Genomic DNA, 24595 nt, shown 5'->3' with positions numbered 1-24595 from the left:
AGCACCTGCACTCTCAAAGCCCGTGAGGGAAGGTGTTCCCGGCCCACCCTCCCTCTCTTCAGACAGGGTCCTCACTCAGCCCCCTTACTCCCGCTACAGGGGCCACACCTGCATTGTCATCACCCAGATCAAGGCGGTCTGCACTAGCAGAGAAAAGGTCTGGAAGTCGGAAATGTCCTTTCCATCACTGCGCTCCGAGTTTACGATGGTCCCCATGGGCACAAAGAACAGCACGAAGGAACTGTAGATACCATGCACTAAACACTTTATAAATTCCTTCTTGTTGAAATATAGGTTGTGCTGTCCTGGTTCATACAGCTCTGGGTAACACAGACTCCATGTTTCGTTCACATCCTGGAAACAATACAGGGTGAGGAGGAAGGTCAGGGCCTTTCCACAGGTCCTATCTCCACCAGAGGAGAGGCACTTTGTCTCACTGAGTCTGCTACCAGGCTGCCTGGGCATTTCCTCATGGAGAGCTTGAGAAGCAGACCTAGAGACCGGAGCACTGACACAGTCTTCTCCAGAGACCAGAAGATGGGAAGCATGTGCAGCCCATTAGGATGTGGGAGTGGCTCAGGGCAGCTGGGCGGGAGGGCTGAGGCTGGAGGCTGGAGAATGGAGCTGGGGAGTAAGCCCTAAAGCACAAGTGCTCCTTTGGTTAAATGCTGCTTGTGTCAAAAGCTGTGGGCAGAGGCAGGGAAATCAATAAGGATTAGCAAATCCTTTACAAGACATTCTTCATCTATTGTATTCCTCCTTGGAGAATTTTTCTACTGTGGTGCCCAGAAATGGAGGTTGGTAGAAGAGTGAGGGACAGAGAGATCAGGGCTGTTGTGAATATAAACATGTTTTTTGTTTTGGCCTATATTGTTGTGCAACACAGGACTGATTAAGATGGCCCACAGCAGCACACTATTTGACTCTGAGAGGGGCTCTTTGCCGGCTGCAGATTGTTTCAATCTGAGCACTCTGGAGAGAGAATAAATGCCAGAGAGGGGAAGGTAGAAAGAACAAGGCTGCTCCTGTTTCCCCTTTGCTGCTCCTGGTTGCTGTTGTCAGAAAAGAGGATGGAGATCTCCTGAAAGAAGGATTGCACTGGCTCCAAGGACCCCAACAACCCTAACCATCAGGAAGCAGCTAAGAGAACTGTGGCCCCTTTCCCACTAACCCTTTCTCTCTCCTACCTGGTGTTGGGGTATTGGAAGGGTTTGGGGTGGAGTAGGGAGAAAGAGATATAAGAATTGTAAATAAAAGAGTTAAAAAAAAAAAAAAAACAAAACTACTCCAACACAGGACTCTTACTACAGAAGGAACTTCTAACAAGAACAGACATTGAGGCCTGGGTTGGTTCCCTGTGTCATAAGGGATTATGCTCACAGCCCCATGTCTAGCCTCCAGGATGCCCACCAAGGCCTTCCTACAGCCACTGTCTCATCCCTATTACTTGTCAACAGGCCTCTCCTTTATTGCCTTACCAAGTCTTCACTCAATGGCTCTGGTCCCCTTGCTTACTCTCCCTTATGATACTATCTAGGCAATCAATGCCTTCCCTGCTCTAGAAATTCTTTCCTTCACACATGATTTTGGAGAGCTCACGGTCGCTTTCTGTCTCAGTCTTTGAGCCCAGTCTCCTGTGTAGGAGCCCTGCTCCTGAGTCTCACCTTCTCAAACAGACTCAGGCCCAAGACAGGGAGGGAAGTGTAGACCATGTTGTAGCAGGCGATGAACCAGGTGTCATAAACTGTCTGGAAGAGCATCAAGGAGATTCTTTTAGATTGTGTTCTTAATAGAGCCTCATCTCTACCTCTCAGGTCCAGTGCTGCCTCTCCCGGTCCTCTCCCACTCACCACCTAAAGGGCGATCAATTAGTTTCCAGAAATCTGATGCAAAATCCCAGTCTTTTTTTGATCCTACTCTAGAACCAACACTCCCAGACTAGGGCAAGGCCATGCTGGGCTTCTAAGATTGACCTGAAACAACCCTCTACAACGGGCAGTGTCCCTCTGGGAATACAGAGGGCAAACTAGCCATAGTCTGCACCTCCAGAACACTGAGTTTCTTCTCTTTATCTGGTTCTGTGGCCCTGAACATTTACCAACAGGGCAAAGAGAAGAGTTGCGATGGTTCTTCTTCAGCTGGGTGATCCATCCTGGAACTAAAGGCCCCTTCCTCTCCACAGGATCACACCACTCCCAAAGACCAGACTGGCCTGGGTGGGGCTGGGTTACATTGTTCTACACTGCCTGCTGGCTGATAATAAACCCTCGGGCTGTTTCTCCTGGGACTCAATGAGAGACTCCTGAAAGACTTACCACAGGAAGAAGGGCTATTCCTATAACACCAAACCCTACATTTCCTCTAGGTTGTGATTTTGTATTCAAATGTGAAATGAAATTATCAAAGGAACAATTCTGTGTGTTGGGCAGACCTGGGCAGCCATGTTCTAGTGTAGATGGATACCCTGACAGCCTATCTGTCGTGATCTGACAGGTCCCTGGAGGCAAACACGGTATTTAGTCCAGGCTACATGGGTGATGTATACGGACTGTTGTCATTCATCTACAGACTCAAAGCAGAACCATTTTAAAGTACTTTGGAAGCATCTAGAATGTAGCTGTTATAGCTTTATGATTATCTCCCATATTATAATCACAAAATTAAACTCAGTAATGAAAAGTTAGGTCCAGTTCCTGAGGATCTGATACCCTCTTCTGGACTTTGAGGGCACTGGGCATGAATGTGGCACACACACACACATACAAGAACCCTCATATATATACAACAAAATAACCTAAAAGCAATAAAAGCAGAGAATTATTAAGGTGGACAGCAACAACAAAGATGACTCTGGGTGTTAACAGACCTCTGGCTCCTTCAATTTTTCTTAGTTCTGTATGTTGAAGACTAGTGTGTCAGTGTGAGCCCCCAGCAGAGTTCCTAAGGCGGCAGTCAGTAACAGAACCTGTATGATCTGGAAATGCAGGGTTAATGTAGGTCTGGGGTTACCGGGTGGAGAGGTGGGCACAGCACTTCGTGTCCTGCCTTCGTCGGAAGGACGGCTGTGCGTGCTGGCTGACTAGAATGGAGAGTGGCCTGGCGTCTCACCTGTGCGGAGAAGCCGTTGTAGAAGGCGTACCAGAAGTGCACCAGGGTGAAGGTAAAGTTCTTGTAAAAGAAGTAGCTGAGAAACTTGCACATGCGATTATAAGACCAGCGGCCGTGCACCAAGAGCAGGCGCTGCAGATAGCGGAACTGGCAGAAGGAAAAGTCACTGCTGAGCATGGCCTGCAGTCCCTCATGGCCGCTGATGCCAACCCCAACATGCGCAGCTGCAATGAAACCCCAGAAATTTCTGAGACATGAAGAAGACTGTTTGCTGGGTTTTTACCCTGGAAAGTACGAAGGGAATGAGGAGTTGAGATTGTACGACCCTCTTATTCCACATTTAGAAAATACTGTTCTCCCTAGTCGAATGCCACTTTCTTGGTGGCCTCCTTTTTGATGCATCGCTCTCTCCCCACACACGGGGAAGCAGAGCTGCTTCTGCACTTTGTTTTGGATGTTGTCGTTCAGACCGACTTCCTACACATTGTGGTTACTTTGTGGCATCACTATTCTGGCCGCCGCCACTGGCTTTCTCACAGCTACGTCACTGCTTCACAGGATTAACTGAGTTTTCGGTCTCTTTTTTCCAGAGACAGGGTTTCTCTATGTAGCCTTGGCTATCCTGGAACCTGCTCTGTAGACCAGGCTGGCCCAGAGCTCAGAGATCCACCTGCCTCTGTCTCCTGAGTGCTGGGATTAAAGGCGTGTACCCAGCTAGGACAACTGAAATTTCTAAAGCCCCGAAAACTGGAGCAGAAAACCTTCCTAGAATTGAAGTAGAGGCCAGGCTATCTGGCAGTTTCCTGTATAGTGAGACTTTGTTCATACCTCACAGATCAACAAGTTTCTGTCAAGTCCATGTTGCACTTGAAATTTAAACCAGAACATTTTAGCTTTTGAATTTCAGTAAATCACCAAATCCCCTCCAGTCAGGGGAGCTACAGCAGGTTCTAAGGAGCACCACCTTAAGTCCACGGACTTAATAAAAAAAGAAAGAAAAAGAAAAAAAAAAGACTGGCTCCTATGCAGAGATTCCTTCTGTCTCTTGATGCCCTGACGCCATCCTAAGGGGGTGTGGCGGCTGCCAGGCTGCTGCACGAGATGGTAAGCATGCATTTGTGGTCCTGCATATCTGTGTCTGCACTGGTCTTCAGGGTGTGAGTGAATGCACTTGAGTCTGCGCATGCCTGCGGACACAGGTCGCAGACGGTACATGCACACATGGCAAGATAGGAGGGAGCAGGAGCCAGCAGCACACAAACGTGTGGCTCGGGTCCCATGGAGGACAGCGGGGGTCAACCACAGACGGGGACTACTGCTACCTCCCCTCACATGCCTTTGATCATGCCGATGTCGTTGGCGCCGTCGCCGATGGCCAGCGTCACCGCCTTCTTGTACCGCTTCACCAGGTTCACCACCTGCGCCTTCTGAAGGGGCGTCACCCGGCAGCAGACCACGCCCTTGCACATGCACGCGGTGCGCAGCAGCTCCAGCTCCGCGCCCCCTTCCAGAGCGTAGGCCTGCGGCACCGGGACACACACACTCAGCGTGCTACCCAGGGCCTCGGGGCCGACCTTCCCTTTGCTTGTCCTCTCCTGTCTTTTCTAGGGTGGGCCTGGCTCCTCACAGGGTGCTCTACCCGCAGGGGTCGCCTCTCGGTTAGGTCTAGCTGACTTTTGTCTGGCTCAGCCTGCAGTGGGAAGCCATTCATGGGCTCTCTGCATCAAAATGGTCAGCAGCCCATTAGCTAGGCGGCTTTGGAAGGGTTGTGTTCCACTTGTTTGCCCCTTTCCCCTGTGCAGCAAGCCATGTGAGCAGAGAAAAACTCAAATAAAGAATAAGGAAGGAATTTCCTTTGGCTCCTCTTTCTTGTTCTCCTGCCTAGAGCAGCCTGGGGAATGTCTTTCGGGTACCCCAGGGAAGGGGAGTAGGCTGACTCATAAAATAGGGAAGGGATGAAATTTCCCTGAGTTGGGTTGGACCTAGGGACAGAGTGCCTTGGGATAAGGAAACAGTTGTAGCTCTGTGTTGCCCACCAGACTGTAGCCACTGATGACCAAGCCATAGTTGCCATTGGGCACCTCGTCAAGTACTCTGAAAGGCATTTGGGGTTTCCTGGTGAGGTAAATGTTTATGGGATCTGATTCCAGTAGAGACTCAGGTTTCATCTTCTTCCTTGCTGTCCTGGAAGCCAAAAAAGCACAGAGTCTTGTATGAGCTCTACAACTTAGGAAGAAAAAAAAAACCCATGTCCACAGTAAAAGTGGACAAGGAAGACCTTAGGCCTCAGAACCTCTGCTTAGGCCTCTGCTGCCATGGGTTCTGAGCTAGCCACATTCACATTTCTCCACCCACATTCTGAGTCCTTTTGGGTGTGGTGTTTGTTTCCCTTTCATTATTTCTTCTCTGTTCCTTCTGTGGAGGGGAGACCTTTGGGGAAAGGGTGCAGACTGACTTTGCTTTCCCCTGTGTAACACACCTGAGTTCTTGCAGAACAGTTTCCCTGTCTGTGCCTTCCACCACGAAGACCCCATCCATCTCATCCCTGAATATCCTACAGGCGTACGCAGTGTCCACAGCAGTCTCTACGGCAGACAGAACACGGGCTCATCCTGACTGGTGCTTACAGAGACTGAGTCTTTACAGTGCAAGTCACTTGGGCAGGAATAGCAGGCTCAGAGCCCATCTGTCCATGACTGCCTTGGATACAGTTAAAATGCATTTTGTTTTCATGAACCTAGGGAGGCCGTAGTCAGACAGTCACAGTGAGTGTTCGCTTGCCTTACGGGCTATTTATGAACAGCACATGTGTGGAACAGAGGGCCGTGTGTGCTGTGTGCATGTGTGGGTTTCAGGGAACGTTGTCTGTAGTCACAATCTTGGTGGCAGCCCCTGGGTGGCCTGTGGATATGTTTCATTGAACAGTACTGCTATTTCTATACTAAATTTTATGAGGATAGAGACATGCTCAAGTTGCATCATTTCTTTATATTAAGAAACCTAGAGGGCTGGAGAGATGGCTCAGCGGTTCAGAGCAGTGTCTGTTTGTCCAGAGGTCCTGAGTTCAAGTCCCAGAAACCACATGGTGGCTCAGAATCAATCTATACTGGGACCTGATGCCCTCTTCTGGCAGGCAGGTGTACATGCAGTACATGCAGATAGAGCACTCATACATAAAATAAAGAAATCTTAAAAAAACAAAAACAAACAAACAAACAAACAAAAAAAAACTCTGGAATCTGGAATACTAAAGAAAAGAAATAAAATTAACATTCAAGTCCTGACTAAAAGTATGATAGGAATTCAGAAGAAAGATGCATTTTTTTTCTCCCAGAAATTTCTTACTAGAAGTCCTTGAAGGATTCATAGGACTGTGTAAGAGAAGCAAAGGTATTTTGAGTGGGAAAAATGACCCAAACCCAGGAGTAGGAATTGGGTTTGGGAAGACATATGAAGATAATGGTCACAACAAAGGACATATGAGTAACAACAGATTATGTAGGTTCTTGAAGGCCAAAGGGATTTTTTACATCACGAAGCTGTTGCCCCTGTGGGTGACCAAGCTGACAGCTGGATGCAGACTATGCTGAAATCAGTAAGAGCAAGATGGAAGGAGAAGAAAGCAGGGACAGATGAAGGCTGGACAAGGGCGGCAGCAGTCAGGATCCGGTAAGAAGACAGGTCTCTGGACAACAGAAAGGGGACTGAAAGGCGGCAGGAAATGACCGCCAATGCAAAGTACATGACCAACAAATCAAAAGGGGAAAGGAAGACAGGCATCTGCTCTGGGCTTTGTCAGACACAGAAGGAGAGAGATGGGTACAGTGGGCAGGAAGAGGGTGGTCCGGGCTGAGAGTCCCTTTACCTTGCTTATCACCGGTAAGAACCCACACTTTGACCTTGGCTTTGCTCAGGGTGACAATTGTCTCAGGCACTCCACTTTGAAGCTTATCTTCTATGGCTGTGGCTCCTAGTAACTTCAGACAGGAGACGTCAGTGAGTGAGGTCAGCGCAAGCACCGCAACACCGCCCTACCCACACTGCCCAGGTGCTCGGCGCTGAGCGACCTGTCCTGAGGAGGGTCCCGGGGGGCGGGGGGAACGGGAGATGCAGCATGCTAACACACAGAGCTGATGTTTGCTTGTGTTTTTCCAAGAGTCTCGAAAATGTAGCTCTGGCTGAACTTGAATTCACTCTGTAGACCAGGATAACGTTGAACTCACAGAGATCAGCCTGTTTCTACCTCCCAAGAGCTGGGATAGTAAAGCCATGGCCAGTACGCTGGACAACACACACGGCCTTTTCAACCACAGACAGAAATCAAGTTTAGAAACAGCTCTAGCCTGGCGAGAGAAGTCTTGCCCCAGTCGTACATGAAGCTCTGTGCTCACACCCAACCGTCTGTGTCTTGGTACCTTCATTTCTTCCTTGTAACGTAGCGTGTTTCCTGGCCCCGTGATGTTCACAGTTGGCTCCCGCCAAGACCACCTGAAACGTTCGGGATTTCCATCTCCCTGGATGGAATCTTGGGTCTGACACGAGGACTGTGTCCGGTTTCCTAAGGTGCCGCTGTGGGGCGAGCCCACAACTAGGCTGAGGCACTGGGAAATGGACAAACTACTAAGCGGTTTTTTTCTAAGTCTTCAGAAAGGAAGACATAGAAAAGGAAAGCTGAGTTCTCTACCAACTTCTTTTGCTGTCAGTAATTTCTCTTTTCATAGTAGAGCCAGCCTGATCAGTCACACACACACTCAGGCACGCGCGCGCACACACACATACACACACAAGCACACACACCTGCACACACACCTTTTAGGGTCATCTTAACTTCTCTTTTTCTTATGCCTGTAATCCAATCTACCTACAAATTCTACTGGTTGTCTTTGAAAGAAATAAGGCCTGCACCTCTGTGCCTCCTTCTCCTTGGTAGCAGCTCGGGTGGTGATGTGGGCGGGTGTCTATTCCATCACTTCTCTCTGCGCCCTCCTGCCGTCTCCTGTCTCCTGCTGTCGTCACACGGGCCCTGGGATGCTCACCTTCTCTGTCTCAGGGCCTCTGTTCTGCCCTTTCATGCCACCCCAGCTCATCAGATCTTCCACAGGTTAAGCCTGCCTCGTTCAGGTTTTTTCTGTCCCCATCATGGTGTGTGAAGAGCTAGTCTGCACAGCTAGAGCACTGCTTGGCTTGTCATCCTCCTGAGGTTCGGATGATGTCTTCCTGTTAGTGCAAGACTGGCTGCCTTGTTCACAGCAGTACCTCTGCCCCTTCAAACCTCAAGCACATGCTCTTTCTCTTCTAGGGTTATTTCACTTTTTTCCTTGGTATTTTCACCATATACTATAATACATATATAACACATATATACATGCATGCATGCAAATATATGTGTGTACATATATACACACATATATAAAACTTTTTATCTGTTTTCTCTACTGATATGTAGGACACAGTTGCTCATAGTGACACTTAAGAAATATGTTGAATGAGTAATTTAATTTTTCTCTTGACATTAATACATTCTGAATTATCAAATCTGTATATTATTCACATCTTCTTTTTTTCTGGATTATCTTCTTTCCTTCTGTTTCTCCTTCTTTCATTTTTTCCTCTTGTGATCTTGCTATGTAGCTGAGGATGAGCCTGAAGCTCCCGCCCTCCTGCTTTCACACCCCAAGCGCCATAATTACAGGTGTGTGCTCCCATACCCAATTTTATGCCTTGCTCGGGCTGGGGCTGGGGCCTGGTGTGCCCCAGGCCGGCACTCTACCAACTGTGATGCACATTCTAGCCTCAGATTACATGGTTTCCTTGAGCACAGCTTGGTGGGTAAAGGGGGCTTAAAAAACTATGGCCAGAACAATTCTTCATAATGGATTTAGATGATTCGGGATATGTCCAAATAGTCTGAATTTCTATATTTAGTCTCTCTTCTTTTCTCATTGGGCCTGCCTACCTTCCTCCTGAGAAAGCCCGCATGCTGGCCCTGCGCAGTCACTCTCAGAAGCCTAGCTGCCGCCACCATCTCTGTCGTCACTATGTCTCTTGCTCCTTCATACTCACCATCAAGTCTTTTTCAATTTCTTCATAAACCATAGTTAGTTTTCTTTCTCGAGCTTCTGAAGTCAGGCAAGCTTCATTGTGCTTTTTAATCCATGTCTGGAAAAATGCATTGTCCAGCTCTCGGTAAGCTACCATGAGTGTGCGAAGGCCTTCACGGGCAAAATCCTGGAAGATAATATGTGTGCCAAGTCAGAGCTGGGCAAAGCTGACATAAGGGACTGGCACACTGACTCCATAGGACCCATCTGCCTGTAAAATAAAGTTTCCTGGTTAGTACTATGAGGCTAGGCTTGTACTTTGTATGCAAAATGTTTCAAGGAAGTCAGGTGAAGTGATGCAGTATATAATTGTAGCACTTGGGAGACTGAGATAGGAAGAGCCAGGCAAGCCTAGGCCATATGAGACTGTGTTTTAAAACTCAAAACCAAACAAGCATGGGGAAACAAGAAGTGTTGGTATAATGTTCTTGTGGAATGTGTATAATTTACCCTTGTTCATTCAAACGCTGATTTCTCTACCCCACTATCTGGTTTCAATCCAGACATCGAATTGTGATACCTATTCTCAGCATCACCTGTCTCAAGTTTGTGTAAACATGCCACCATTTGTTCTCTGTATTGTCAATAAAACAACCACCCACAATGCTGTGCAATGGAGAGAATAGGGTGGGACATCCTGGTCCAGACGGGCAGACAGGAGGAGAAGGAAGTGAATGGAAGGAGAGAGGGAGGAGAGACTGGCAGGAGAGGACTTGTAACTATGAGGAGAGATGAACCGGATCTAAGATATGACTAAAAGCAAGTATAATGGGTGAAATCTGAATGGTAGGAAACTATGTGGGCTTGGAGGTTGACGGTGGAATAACTATTGCCCAGCATTGTGCTCTAGGTTAAATAAATCCTAGTCTCTGCGTGGTGATTTGGGTATATAGCTGATTTAGGAATAACCTCTGTTTAACTAAAAGATAAATTAATAGTAAATATTAATAACCCACAACAAAGAATATTGGAAAATGCCCTCAGAAAGAGGGTCCTGGCTTTTAGTTATAGTTTACCTAGAATTTGTTCTGTGATTCAGGGTCTTCTAGGTCTATCTCTTCTAGGATTTGGATAATAATGCACCCTTACAGAGAGGGTGACGGTGATTATGGAGTGGAAGTGGAGAAAGTGGTAAACCAAGAAGGGTTTATAAGATGATGATACATAAAAAGGTGTTACCACTTTTTGCAAATACACATTCAATTTCCCTACCCTTTCTCTGTCAACTCAGAGAGCGTGTGCCTGCTGTCTGTCTGTATCTTACTGTTCAGCTCAGAAGCACAGAACCGTGTTAATGAGCTTCCTCATCTGCAGACATTTTCTTGTGTGAGTTAGTATGTGTTTACTCATTGGTCACAGACATAGTTAGCCATAGGCAGCTGCACTGTAGGAGTACATGTTTGGCCGTAAGGGGTCTGGGCGAGAAAGGGGGTGCTGGGCAAAAGAGCAGAATGCATGCATCTAAGAATGAGTTAAAAGCAGATTCTATGTACTAAGACCTTATTTTATGTACTAAGACATTATTATGTTAGGTAAAGTAAGTGAGAATTCACTGGCTTTGTAAGATCAGAGAAAACATACATTTGTTCTTTTTCCCTGTATAACTTCTTAGTTGATGTTAACTACAGGTATAAACAATGTAAGGCAGTACACATCAAAATACCAAATCTTAAGTATTTGTCCTGTCTCAGGAGACTTAAGAAGGAAGCGATAGCAGCAGAAACTCATTTTCTACTGGATATAGTTAAGAGGACAATACAACAACAGAGCCATTGGTCTGTCTGACAAATCACCTTACAGAACAAGCTAACACTTCTCACTCCTCCTTGTATGGTTTTCTTTTCTCTTTGCATTCGGCAAACGGTGGCCTGGTGCCCAAGTCCAAACAGGCCTGCCACGTGTTTCTATGTGACCCATTTGCTGATTTCTGTGTTAGTGGCCTGGAGCTGGGCTTCTGTGTGTTGGAGTTTGATTCTTACAGGTTTGCCTTTTCGTGGTGTTTAGTGTAGTCAAGTTCCATTATCAGTGGCTGTTAATATGGCATCAGGAAACAGTTCAAAATAGTTTCATATCTCAGACCAGGTCTGAAATAGTGTTATGAGCGCCTTTTGAAGGCAGACTGGGGAATGCTCTCTGGGAAGGCACTCTAGATAAGAGGGTGGGCCATGAGAAGCTTCGAGCCCACACAGCACCAGATGGAAGTGCCGCCTTGTCCGAGACACAGACTGACCCAGGATGTGCAGTATGGCTGGCCAGATGGATGCGCTGGTAAAGGCGCTCGCTCCCAAACACGACAACCTGAGTTAGAGTCCCACACGGTGGGGAAGAACCAGCACCTGCAGACTGTCCTCTGACCGCCATACTAGAGCCAGGGTGTTCACTCACTGACGTACGCACCCAAATAGTTCATTAAAAAAACAAAAACAAAACAAAACAAAACAAAAAAAACCTTGAGGGCTAGAGAGATGGCTCAGAGGTTAAAAGCACTGGCTATTTTTCCAGAGGTCCTGAGTTCAATTCCCAGCAACCACATGGTGGCTCACAACCATCTATAATGAGATCTGATGCCCTCTTCTGGCCTGCACATACATGCAGGCAAAATACTGCATACATATAAATAAATCTTAAAAAAAAAAAGAAAAAATGTAAAAAAACTCAATATATACTACACTATATATCTATATATCCATATCTATCTATCTATCTATCTATCTATCTATCTATCTATCTATCTATCTATCTATCTATCTATCACTTGATATATACCATACTATACACATACCATAAAACATACCATTTTAGAATACACAGTTCAGTTTATAATTCACCAAATTTGTACAATGCTTACCATTAATAAATGGCAAAACATGCCCATCAACCTTTTCTCTCTACCACCCCCTGCAACCACTAACATACTTTCTGTTTTGCATTTAAGAACATTTCTCTCTCCCTCCTCTTCCCCCTCTCCCTCTCTTTCTCTCTCCCTCTCTCTTCTCTCTCTAGTCACTCTCTCTCCCTTTATCCATCCCTCTGTCTCCCTCCCTCCCTCCTTCTCCCATTCCCTCTCTCTCTTCCCCAAACCCCCAGTCAGTGGACGGCTGTGGAGTCTGGTTCTCTCCTTCTACCCAGTGGGGCCCAACTCAGTTCATCAGGCTTCCTCTGCTGAGCCTAACCAGAATTACTTTCTTCCTCTGAAGATTTGTAAGGAGGATCATGAAATGCTAGCTTTTGGCTTTTTTCATGTAATGTGTTTTCATGTTCTTCTTTCCCTTTTATAACCAAATATTGCTCTGTAGAAAAAAAGCACATCTATTAATTCCTTATCTATTAATTCCTTATCTATTAATTCCTTTATCTGTTGGTAGACGTTTTGGTTACGCAAGCCATTTTGCAGTCATGAATAATCTGCTGTAAATATTCCAGCATGATTTTTCTTTAGATGAGTTTTCATTTCTTTGGAAACAGAACTAGGCATGGAACTTCCAAGTCACTGGTGACTCTGTGGTTAATATTCTGAAGAAATGCCAGACTATCTTCCCAAATGCCTGCACCAGGTATGAGGGCTGTATGTTCATGTATCTAGAACATTTATTATGGTCTGACCATCTGATTTGAGCTGTCATGGTTTTTTATTTGCATTTTCTAATAACCAGTGATGTCAAGCATCTCTTCATTGTTCTCTGGCTTCCAGCTGTGTGTCAAGGCCTAGAAAAGTAGAATCTTCTACAATCTACTTTATGAAATATTTTACTGATTTTCTCTTCCCTCTACATCCTGTTCTTTGTTCTTTTTTTAAACTGCTGACCTTTTACATATACAGGTAGAGGGTTAGAAATCTGAGTTTATTGATCTGGTTTTTCTTTTTTGTGACAGCAAGCTGAGGCCTCTCTCTCTTTCTCTCTATCTCGACAGGTTTCTCTGTGCAGCTTTGAATGTTCTGGACTCACTTTGTAGACCAGGCTGGCCTCAAACTCACAGAGATCCGCCTGCCTCTGCCTCCTCGAGTGCTGGGATTATAGGTGTGCGCCACTGCGCCCGGCTGCCACTCTCTCTCTCTCTCTTTTTTTTTATATGATAAATCTCAAATGCTAGTGCATGGAAGTAGAGTCAGATGGTGAGAGGGAAGATACAAGAGGGAGGTATCAAATAGCTGCTCAGATAGCCTGTGCTTGCTTTCTGCTCTTTACTGTAACATGTGCTGTGGAGTAAGGCCTCCATATCAGCAGACTGTATTCTGAAGCAAATACTATATTTCTGTAGGACCTCTGGAGGCAAGAATCACAGAACTATTCTGTTCCCTGTATGAGCTCCTACAGACACAGTCCTTGTTATACCTCTAAGGTCTTGTCCCACATAATTCTTTGACACAAAATTTAGAAATGCAGTCAGTGAGAATACAACAAAATGAAATAGTTTTAGTCTTCGGCCAACCCAAGAAAACTGATACCAACAGACGTCCATACAGATACAGGCTAACACAGGGACCTGCTCCTGGCCATGTGTTCATCCGCTGCCGCCTTAACACTTACATCTAAATGCTCCATGGTCACTTCTGCAAGGGACGCACAGCATGGATGAAGCAGCTCATAGATGATGGTGTCTGCTCCTTTGCAGAACAGCATGACCCGGTCTTCAGGCGTCCGAACTAAAGATAAGCAAATTACGCAAAGTAACTACGAAGGCCTACTGTTTAAGAACTTGTTTGGGTTCATGGAGGGATGTAGGGTTCTGTCCCCACAACCCTCGTTTCTGTTCCCTTTGGAGGCCAGAAGTGACAGAGAAACCTCTGAAAAATTCTTCTGGGGGTTCAGTCTCGTCTGTGGAAGACCCTGAGGAACGATATTATCGAGTTGTTCGGTTTTGCTCTGTGACGCAGGGTCCCACTGCCATCTGAGGCTGGGCCTTGGAACTTGCTATGTAGTTCAGATTGGTCTGGAACTCATGATCCTCTTGCTTTATGCCTTTCAACTGACAGATTACAGGTGTGTACCACTACTCCCAGTCACATTTAAATTCTTAGTTTCAAGGCCCAGACCAAGAATGGCCTTCTCTTCAGCCTGAGCCCAAAACTAAGTTAAGCACGTCAGTGTCAATTTCCACGATATAACTGTCTCTCAGTGTCCCGAGGGATGGAACACCACCCCCATGTATACAGTTTATAGGTTCTAAAGCATCTGCATAGAGTGCTACCTTCAAGTAGCCTGTCTACATCATCATCTTTAGATTATTCATACTACCGAATACAATGAAAATGCTATTTTTGTGTGTTTATATTAAGAATCAATCCCAGGGACTCACAGGCTCTAGGTAAATATTCTACCACTGAGCCCCACCCCCAGCCCAGTGCTATGAAAATAATTTTAATATTGCTTTAGAGAATAATAACAAATATAAACATTTACACATGCTCAGCACATATATAACTTTGATTTTGGTCCTGGGTATTGAACCCAGGGCCTTGTGAATGCTAAGCATGTGATTCACCATTGAGCTATACCCTCAGGCCACACACAACTCTGCGTGCGTGTATATATTTGACATATGGTTGGCTGAATCCAAGGATGAAAGGGCCAACTATATTGTTTGCTCCCATCTTGTGTACCATGTTCAGCCTTATGAGTTACTTTTCTGTCCTCACTTGGATTTGAGGGTGATGGTAGGTTACTAGCAGAAATACTACAGAAAGGCTCATTAGCACTTGGTAATGGGCCCCTATTCGTGTGTAACTGAAAGAAGACAAGTGTGTGTATCTGAGACAGAACGCCTGCGAGAGGCCATGTGTATGGAAGAAGGATCCGTGTGTAGAAGAGACAGGAAGTCACTCTGCCAATGTGTGCAAAGGACAAAGAGAAAGACTGACTTAAAGGAGCACCCACCAATCACTGACATCCTCTTGCGCTCATTGCTGAAGTCCAGAATCGCCAGGAGACGATAAACTCGGGTTTTCCCCATTTCTATCACCGTGATGGTCTCGGAGGAGCGGGAGCAGAACACAAAGCCGAAGTTCCGGGTAGCGGTGACCAGGGCGCCTTCATCTGGTGACTGGGCCTGGTACACCAGCTCACCTGACAAGAGAGAGAGCAGCAACACAGCCTACAGAGATGAGCAGCGCGAGTCCACCCAGAAGCGAAACCTTATTTCAAGTAGTTTACATAAAGGAGCCCAGAAGGGGACATATTTCTTAAGACTTCCTTACATGCCTAGCCCTAAAAGGCCAGGCTGTGTAGAACATGCCAGCCTATTTTCATTTCCAACATTTCTAACTGATCCCACAGTCTTTGGTTAGTCTGACAGAGCCGGATGGTACATGCAGGACACACAATCGGGCAGGTACTCCTCTCTCACTGGGTAAAGATGGCTCAGGGAGCAGTTCCTGGGTCCACTCAAATATGCTGAGTCCACAACTCTTGGTGGAGGAAAACTGGATTCTCAAATCCCATTATGTCAGATGATAAGACTGATGATTTAATAAATAATGTAGAATATATATATGTTGAGTGTCTCTTCACTCAACATATGTATAGATTCACTCTGTGGAATTAGTTTTCCACTAACTACTCAGAAGTTTTGGAGCTCTTCTCTAAGATTGTTACATTGAGGTGCCGAGTTATTTTCTGAAGGCCATGTGCTTTTTGAAAAGGCATCGGCAAAGACTTATCTTTGTGAATAAGGTAAACATAATTTTAAGTGAGACTTACAGGTGTCTGCGGAACAACAAATACTACTTTCTGCTTTAAGCAGTCCAGTGATGGGGTAGGAGTTCACAGGGCCAGAAGGCATAAGATTTGGGATTTTATCTATCTCTGTCCTTCTTACTGTAAGATTTTAGGCAAGTAACCCGATCTCTTTTTAGCTTTAGTTTCCTCAGTAAAATTGGGGTCATGTTTTTTTTTTTTTTTTTGCTTTAGATAATCTAAAGATTATCTAAAATAATAATAAGATTATTATTATTGTCTAAGGCAATGCTGTAAGGATTATAGAAGGTAAACGTGGAAGCAATTTATAATACTGTAAAGTGATATATAGATATACAGTGTTACTGGTTAACTATATTGACTTGAGAGAATGTGATCTATTTAGTAGCAAAATACTTGCTTTAAATAATTCTTAGGGCTGGACAAATGGCTCAGCAGTTAAGAGCATGGGCTGCTCTTCCACAGGATCTTGGTTCAATCCCTAGCACCCACATGGTGGCTCACAACCATATGTAACTCTAGTCCCAGGGGATCTGAATACCTCTTCTAGCCTCTGAGGGCACCAGGCATGTCCATGGTATACAGACATACATACAGGCAAAATGTCCACATAAAAATAAATCTTAAGACAAGCGTGGTGGTACAAACCTTTTTAATTCTAGCACCCAGAAGGCAGAGGTAGGAGGCTCTCTGTCAGTTTGAGGCCAGCCTGGTTTACTAGCAAAGTCCAGGACAGCTAGGACTTATAGAGAGAAACTGAGTCTCAAAAAAAAAAAAAAATCTTAAGAGGACCCAGGTTCAATTTTCAGCACCCACATGATGGCTCACAGCCACCTAATGCTCTCTTCTGGACACCACAGACACACAAGCAGGCAAAATACACACACACTTAAATAATACTAATAACATTTAAGAACATTACAAACTTAGTAAAAAATAAAGTCATTTCTTGTTCATTGTTTGAGGAAAGTTTGGGTAAATTAGTGGATGACTTTGCCAGATTTGGTTACTAAAGAAACTAAGATACGTGGAGATAACAAAGACACTTTCTGACAAGAGGACAACTCAACTCACCCTTCAGGAAGTCCTGTCAAAGACAGTGGGACTGATCAGAACCCACAGTCCTCAAGGTCAAAACCTCTTTAGATGGCACCAAGTTTGACCCCTATTCAGTAGCTGACTCTTTCCCTAAACCGTCCACCGGTTGGTTGGTCCCCTGCTGGCAGTCACTTCCTCATTACGATCCTTTCTAGGTTAGACTGTTCAAATTGCCCCACCCACCCCACTTTCCAGCCTCAGCCCCTGAGGCTCAGGCCCTGCTCACCTTGCTCCTTCTCTTCTGACATCACCGTGTGGCACAGTGAGAGGCAGAGGAAGAACAAGTGCACCAGGTGATCGCCACTCTTCACGGCTTCCACCAAAGTATTATCATAGAAGGAAAACTTAGGGTCGGCCAGGTGGTTGTAGGAGAAGTCAACCTTGTCTTTCTGGAACATAAATACCAGAGCAAAATTCTCAGCCACAGCAGCGTATTTTCTGGAACGCCACATGGGGTTGCTTCTGGAATGTGACAAGATCTATGAGGAAACGGGAAGGGAAAGCAAGGGAGATGGCAAAGGCACCGATGCAGGTTTCCTGCATGCAGACCGGGGCTGCTCACTCCTGTGTGCCAGGGAAGACCCACAGGGAGGCCTGGCCTGGTGGGCCTCTTGCCCCCTGCACTCTTACTTTTCTAAATGACCAGTGGCAACTTCAAACTTGTCTTTTCCAGTTCCCAAATCCTATCTGATAATCAATCCTGGGGGTATGAAGGACTAACTACTATTACCAACAGCTGTGTGAGAAAACGTTTATTTCTAATTTCTTCAGTCTGATTTAGGGACTGAGAAAAGTGCAGGTCCTGGGTACAATGGCATGATTGTACTGGATCCCACAGAGAAAAAGTGGGCTGGAGAAGAAGACTGGAAATGCCACATGACAATACATGCTTGTTCACATACTTAATATTGTCTGACCCATAAGCGTACCCGACTCTTCCTGCCTCTAACATGGTCTGACCCCGTTGTCTTTGCCTCAATTGACAGACCTAAAATCCACTATTTGCCTGGTATGACCCTGGCCCTTCAGACACTGACTCTCTTCTCCATTCAGGTTAGGCTCCTTTTACTCGCCATGTCCGAAGACTGAAGTATGCTGACATGCTTGCCCGGTCTATATCAGAATTTGCACAGACCTTTCTCCAGCTCTTTATAGTTGCCCTGCTATCTGTGCTAGACCCCAGCACTCTAGCACTCACCCGGCTCTTCTGCCTGTGCGATGCTGGGGAAAGGGGGTGTGCAGTGAGCTAAGCTGCCTCTTCTGTATGTTTCATCTAGGAAGAAGTTTTGCCAAAGAAAGTACAGTCTCCTGGTGCTTAAGCCCCAGACTTCCAGTCATAAAGCTGTGAGCCCTTAGGAGTGTGTGGGTGCAGAAGTTTATGAGAACCCACTACATAGCACTGTCCGAGGCTCTTCTAGAACTGGCCTCTTAAACTGCCACATTCTCTGAAGTAACAGGCTGGGAATAAGGCTGGAGAGAAAGGGCTAGCCCCTGCATTACCATGTTATTTGTAATATAGCATCACAGCAATTTGCCACCAGAAGTGACCAATCACATCTGTCAGAAAGCCGTCCAGCCTCTGCACAGAGAGATTATTGAAAGAAGCAAGATGAAAAAAAAAAAAAAAAGTAGCAAGATGATAAAAAAAAAAAAAAAGAAGGAAAGAAAGTAGTAAGATGAAACAGGGAGACCAGCTAGGAGAAGATTGAGAGATTCAGTCAATATTCAGAGAATACTAAACTAACAAAAAATATTAAATCAAAGATGAACTTGAAAACACAGGGAGCTGGAACATGAATCAGAAAAGTAAAGGAAGGAAAGAGTGAAGAATGATTTTATATTTCCCAATTGGTACAGGATAAAAGGTGAGAATTTTTTTCAAGATAGGATATACAGTAGGGTAAGGAGCTTTGTGGCAGTGAAAGAGCTGGATACAAGTAGGAATACAAGTAGCCATTGTATACATAATTTTGAAGCTCAAGAAGTTGATCTAAGTAAGTTTTTTTTTTTAATTATTTTAAACTTTCCTTCCAGATAAGTAATGTGTAAAAACAGAAGTCAAGGTGGTACTGAACTGGAAACTTCCTTCCTACTTGATAGCTTTATAAGTTGCTATGCACACTCCCAGGGGAGAAAAGTATTCATCAGTCTTGTGGCTATAGTAACAGACTGTCCTGGCAAAATATGCCCACTGGTACAATAATGTCACAAATGTTCTGAAAGTAACCAGCTGCTTTCTGACTGGACTTAAGGCTACTCCAAAAGACAGAATTCTTGCCTGGTACCATTAACAGGGCCAAGAGCCGGAGGGAGGTAGGTCAGAGGCCACAGGGAGAACCGGCTAATATGACTGTTGAATGACACAGAGTTCCACTAACTCCTAATGACCTATTGTTAGACACAACCCTCCTCAGAGAACCCTGTTTCTTCAGAAGATGGCAATTAACACCTCTGTAATTAATTCCAAACTGAAGGCTTTTTGGTTTTGTTTTTGATAATGCAGAGATGGTTTTTAATTCCCTACCCCAACTCTTTGGATGGATGGGAATAAAGAGATCACTGGAAGTCGGAGTTAACTTTATGAAAGTCAAGTGGCTAAGAGTTTGGGGTTGGGTCTAGTAGGCAGGGGTAGTAGAAGAGATACCTTGAAGGTAAGAATAAGAGATGTTTAAAGTTAAATTCACAAATAAAACTGAGTTTCAATGCTGGAAAAAAAACAATAAAACAAACCAGCTAAAGATAGTTTTATAACTGTATGAATTAGGAGTATACAGTATGTCCATGAAGGAAAAAGGTCAATATATTTGAAAATAAATTCACAACTCTATATGGTAAAACCATTTAGATGTATTTATTTTATGTGTCCCAGTGTTTTGCCTGGTTAGGTGGATCACGTGCACACCTGGTGCCTGCCCAGGTCACAGGAGTGTCAGAAACCTTGTGGTCTGCGTTGCAGATGGTTGTGAACCACCATGTGGGTCCTGGTCACTGAACCCAGGTCCTCTGTAAAAGCAGCAAATGCCCTTAAATGCTGAGCCATCTCTTTAGCCCCTATAGTAAAGGCACTAAAACCTGAGCCAGTAAGATTGGTCAGCAACTTGAATTTGACCCCAGGACCACATGGTAAAAGGAAAGAACCAGCTCCTGGAAACTGTCCTCTGACCTCCATCGGGGCTTCCCACCCAATAAATAAAAATGTAATTAAAAAAAGAACTGAAAAACTTAAAATGAGAGTGACAGTGGCAACAGTGTTAGTGACAAAGAGCAACTTTAATCTATAGACAACTTATAAATAAGAAATGAATAAACCTAAACAATAAGTGGGAAATGGAGACATTGTGTGGAAAGAGGAGGACACATGATTCGGCCTAAACAGCACTCACATGTGGCAAAGTCAATGATGAGACACTGCAGGGAGCTGCCACGGTCAGGTAGAGAGGACAGACTATGCCCCACATCTCAAAAAGCTGGAGAAAAGCATTCCGAATAGTAAAAAAAAAAAAAACCTTTTTATTGATTTTTTGTGAACTTTTTATTATGTACCCCACTCCCGCTCATCTCCTCGTCCCGCCATACCCACCTCTCCCTTACAACCTCCCCTCCAAAAGAAAACAAAAAACATCTTGTTGTAGGAGCTGTAGCGTGCCACACAGTACACACTTTTGTCCAAATGCCTTTACTTGTAAATGTTCATTGCAGTGAGTCACTTGTCTGTTTGAGGCCTCTGGCTTCTGCTACACCATCAAAGCTGGATGCTCACCAGAACTCCTCTCGTGTATCCTGTTGCTGCCCTGTGGTTCTGGAGGACCAACCCCTTCACGCACTCCAGCAGCTCACAGATGGGGGAGATGCTGAGGTGAGCTAATCCAAAGCTCTGGGTCTGGCCTGACTGGTAGCTGAGCTGGGCAGCCTCCCAGCTCTCTCTCCACGTCCACACTACTAGGACCAGCTCTCCCTTTGGCCAAGAGAAGGGTGGGGTCAGCTTTCCTGTTTCCTGCCCTAAGGGCCAGCTTATGCCACCAGGAACAGTTTTCCAAGCTGCACCCCTCTCCCCAACCTGATCTCCCAAGAGCTGCAGCCAGTGAGGGGTGGGGCCATAAAAATGACAAATGTCTCAGGAGATATAGCTACCCTGACTTGAACCTTACACAATGTACACATTCACTGAGTCATTATGCTGGGCATGGTGGCACACACCTTTAATCCTGAACTCAGGAGGCAGAGATAAGGCAGCTCTCTGTGAGTTTGAGGCCAGCCTGATCTACAAAAGGAGTTCTAGAACAGCCAGGGTTCTTACATGGAGAATCCCTGTGTCAAAACAACATCAACAACAATAAAAACAAGCAAGCAAACAAACAAAAAAAACCCAAAATGTTACTTTGTATCCCACAAATGTCTGATTTCTGTATTAGTTAAAATAAATTAATTAAAGGGTAATAAGCCAAGCATAAGACCCAAATACCAATACTTAGGGGCCTAAGGCAGGAAAATCATAAGTTTCAGGTTAACTGGGCTACATAAGGGAAATGTTGAGTCATAAAAGGGTTTTCAAACAATTAAATATCCACAGATTAAAAAATTGTTAAAACCCAGTATCAACAACAATGTGGGGGAAAAAGTAATTTCATGTATTGTAGTGGGGTGAAAACCTATTTGGAGGGCCATTGGCAATACTGAGCACATTAAAATATGACTAGTTGTCTAGCCAGAACTTTACTCTATGGACATAAAGAAACATCATCAAGAGGCTTACCAAATGTACTAGGGAAAGAACATGGAAAATAATAGGGGATTGGCTCACTGGCTCAGGCACCCCAATTCCTTGGGACACTACAGACAACATTAAAATGACAATACAGAGCAAGTCTGCTGAGATGCAAAGATGACCAGGCTGCTGTGTCAGGTGAGCAAAAGGATTTTAGAAAGAGCACACCTGCTAGGATTTTTGTCTGCTGCCTCCTCCACCCTGGGTGTGCAAACACCCTCAAGAGAGAAGTGTACAACCGTCAACAAAGCTAAAACGAATTGGAGATCTGAAGAGCACTTTTACAGCAGACACAGACCCAAGATGCAGAATTTGGAGTTTGCCCTGCTGGGTTTCAGTCTTGTGGTCCAGTATTTCCCGACTATGCTTCCTTTCCTCCCTTTTAGAATGATAATGTGTATTCTGTGCCACTGTATGTTGAGAATATGTGATCTTTTAAATTTTGATTGTATAGGGGATTACAGCGAAGAGATTGCAATGTTGAGACCGAAAGACTATTTAAAGTTGGACTAAATGAATTTTGCATTACAATATAGTCACCGTGAGGCTATAAGTGCCAGGAAGCGAAACATGTTATTTGAACAAGAGCCTCCCACAGGCTCATGTATTTGAAAGTTTAGTAGGATCAGGAGGTGTGGCCCTGTTCCAGTGGGTACGGCCTGGTTGGAGGAAGTGTGCCACTGGGGTGGTCTTTGTTGTTTCAAAGCCCATGCCAGACCCAGTATCTCTCTCCCTGCTGCCTGTGGACCAGGATGCAAGGCTCTCAGCCCCAGGGCCATGTGATCTACTACAATGATAATGGACTAACCCTCTGAAGATGTAAGCAAACTCAAAGTAAATGTTTTCTTTTGTAAGTGTTGCCTTAGTATGGCATCTCTTCATGGCAATAAAGCAGTGGCTAAGACAGTAGACACATTCTTTATGAGCTAAGCTGAATTTGCCTTGCTGGGTTTTGGTCTTGCTTAACTTTGTGTATTATTCAGAATTCTCTAGAGGAATAGAAATTATAGGAAAATCTCTCTCTCTCTCTCTCTCTCTCTCTCTCTCACACACACACACACACACACACACACACACACACACACACACACACTGATGTCCCTCACAGCTCATCAAGAGTTGCCTTCACACCTATACCCAGACTAAAGGCTAAGCAGGCAGTCAGAGGGAGGAAGTGTAGTCCATGAGGAGGTGTGCCACCCTACTAAAGAACTAATGAGTTTGTTAATGCGTTCAGACACAAGTCTGGGGAATATGGATGGGCATGACTTTATTTATTTATTTATTTTTTGCTTTTTTTTTTTTTGGGGGGGGGTGAATTTTACGGGTGTGAGATATTGGTGGAAGGAACTTAACACTGGATCAAGCTGAATTTGTGGATACAGGCCCACTGCGTGGAGATCCTACATTTAATATGGAAGCTCACACAGTTAAAAAAAAAAATGTGTCAAAAGTCCGTAAAAATGGTCGGCTGAAACATCTGTCAAAAGATGATCCACTGAAAAGGGGCTGGCGATATCTGCTCTCTCTTGGCTTGGAGTTGAGGCAGAGTTGAAGGCGCAGCGAACTGCAGTCCTGGAGTGAGTCCACCGTGTAAAACCTCCTCCTCCACAACAGGAGAGCCGAGAAGACATGGCCTTCCCTAATGGCATTTGTAGAGGTTCGCTGTTGCTCTTTCTCTGTGTCAGACCTCAGTTAGGCTCAGGTGGATGAATTAAACACAATAAAATTAACTGGGCCCCAAAGCAATAGGGGCCAGGTGGCAGCCAGGTGGATCACCAAAGGCAGGGTGAGCTGTGCCATAGGCACAGGCAAAGTGCCTTTTATGGTGGCCTGTCTAGTATGGACCTTTGGTACTGGCTAGTCAATCATGGTGTTTCCAGGCATGAAATAGAGAAGAAGTCTACTGCATATTTACTTCATCTGTGTAAGCAGAAAAATTTTCAAACAACAACAAAAAACTACACTGGACTATGACAAGAGAATCTCAGCTGATGAACAAACTGAGCCAGTTTGTGGACTCAGTGCCCCTGAGTGAAGGGAGACACAGTTGCCCTGAAGGACTTGATACAATCAGTCAGGGTTTTCTTGCTAGCTTTTCTCCAGTTCCCCTCTGCCTCCCCACCACCCCACCCTAGCCCAGCCCCAGCTACCACCAGAGGGGCCTATGGTCTCTCCTTAGGGTAAGTGTTCACTGGGGAAAACAATCAGACTTTCCAGGGTGTGTGGGGTACTGCTTCCAGGAGACCCCAGGACACACTGTGGTCCTACAGTTGAAGTAGGGACTTAATGGATTCCAGGTGGCTAATGGAGTTTTGGCTGAAGTCTGACTCAGAGTGGGCACAGCGGTGCCCTGAACTCACCCTGGGATAATGTCCCCAGTCCTAGAATGTGTAACTGGGACAGGTCTACTCAGAAGCTGGCAGAACGCCCACATTGGCCCTGTGACCTGTGCAGCGTGGGCTGTTGTGGTCGGAAGAGCTAAGCTATTGGCGTTGCCTCTGCCAGGGGAAACGGTGAACCACAGGCAGTACTGCAGCCCTGGAGGACCTGCAGAGGTTAGTGCCACCATCAGGGACTTGACAGATGCAGGCGTGGTTGCTCTCGCCACGTCTCCCTCTAACTCTCCTTCATGGTGCAAAGACACATGGATGATGCAGAATGGCAACCGGCTGTCACCGGCTTAATCAAGTAGTGACCCCACCTGCAGCCGCTGTCCAGCTGCGGCGGCACTTGAGCAGATGAACGCACCTCCTAGTATATGGTGCACACCGATTAACGTAGCAAAGGCTTTTCTCAGCACCTGTCCATAAGGCCCACAAGAAGCA

At 45.4% G+C, this 24595-nt stretch overlaps 1 protein-coding gene across 12 annotated transcripts in view; it reads right to left on the bottom strand.

Moving 5' to 3' along the window:
* The window catches only part of LOC129669401 (phospholipid-transporting ATPase FetA), a 106358-nt gene that overhangs the window by 2582 nt on the left and 79181 nt on the right, over nt 1-24595 (bottom strand). For 9 of the 12 annotated variants that reach the window (XM_055597610.1, XM_055597620.1, XM_055597611.1 and 6 more), the window contains 12 exons: nt 17229-17391; nt 15086-15274; nt 13739-13854; nt 9172-9336; nt 7524-7709; nt 6974-7085; nt 5588-5693; nt 5145-5292; nt 4445-4628; nt 3109-3332; nt 1665-1748; nt 109-354 (listed from right to left, as the gene is read on the bottom strand). In XM_055597610.1, the coding sequence (XP_055453585.1) occupies nt 109-354; nt 1665-1748; nt 3109-3332; nt 4445-4628; nt 5145-5292; nt 5588-5693; nt 6974-7085; nt 7524-7709; nt 9172-9336; nt 13739-13854; nt 15086-15274; nt 17229-17391 (1923 nt within the window). The remainder of the gene's footprint in view (nt 1-108; nt 355-1664; nt 1749-3108; nt 3333-4444; nt 4629-5144; nt 5293-5587; nt 5694-6973; nt 7086-7523; nt 7710-9171; nt 9337-13738; nt 13855-15085; nt 15275-17228; nt 17392-24595) is intronic. The other 3 variants (XM_055597614.1, XM_055597617.1, XM_055597612.1) reach the window with 2 other exon arrangements.

Source organism: Psammomys obesus, unplaced genomic scaffold (genome assembly GCF_907164565.1).
Source record: "Psammomys obesus unplaced genomic scaffold, mPsaObe1.curated_primary_1811, whole genome shotgun sequence".
Taxonomy (NCBI): Eukaryota; Metazoa; Chordata; class Mammalia; order Rodentia; family Muridae; genus Psammomys; species Psammomys obesus.
The sequence above is the reverse complement of the archived record's forward strand: the minus strand, read 5'-3'. Positions and strand labels throughout refer to the sequence as shown.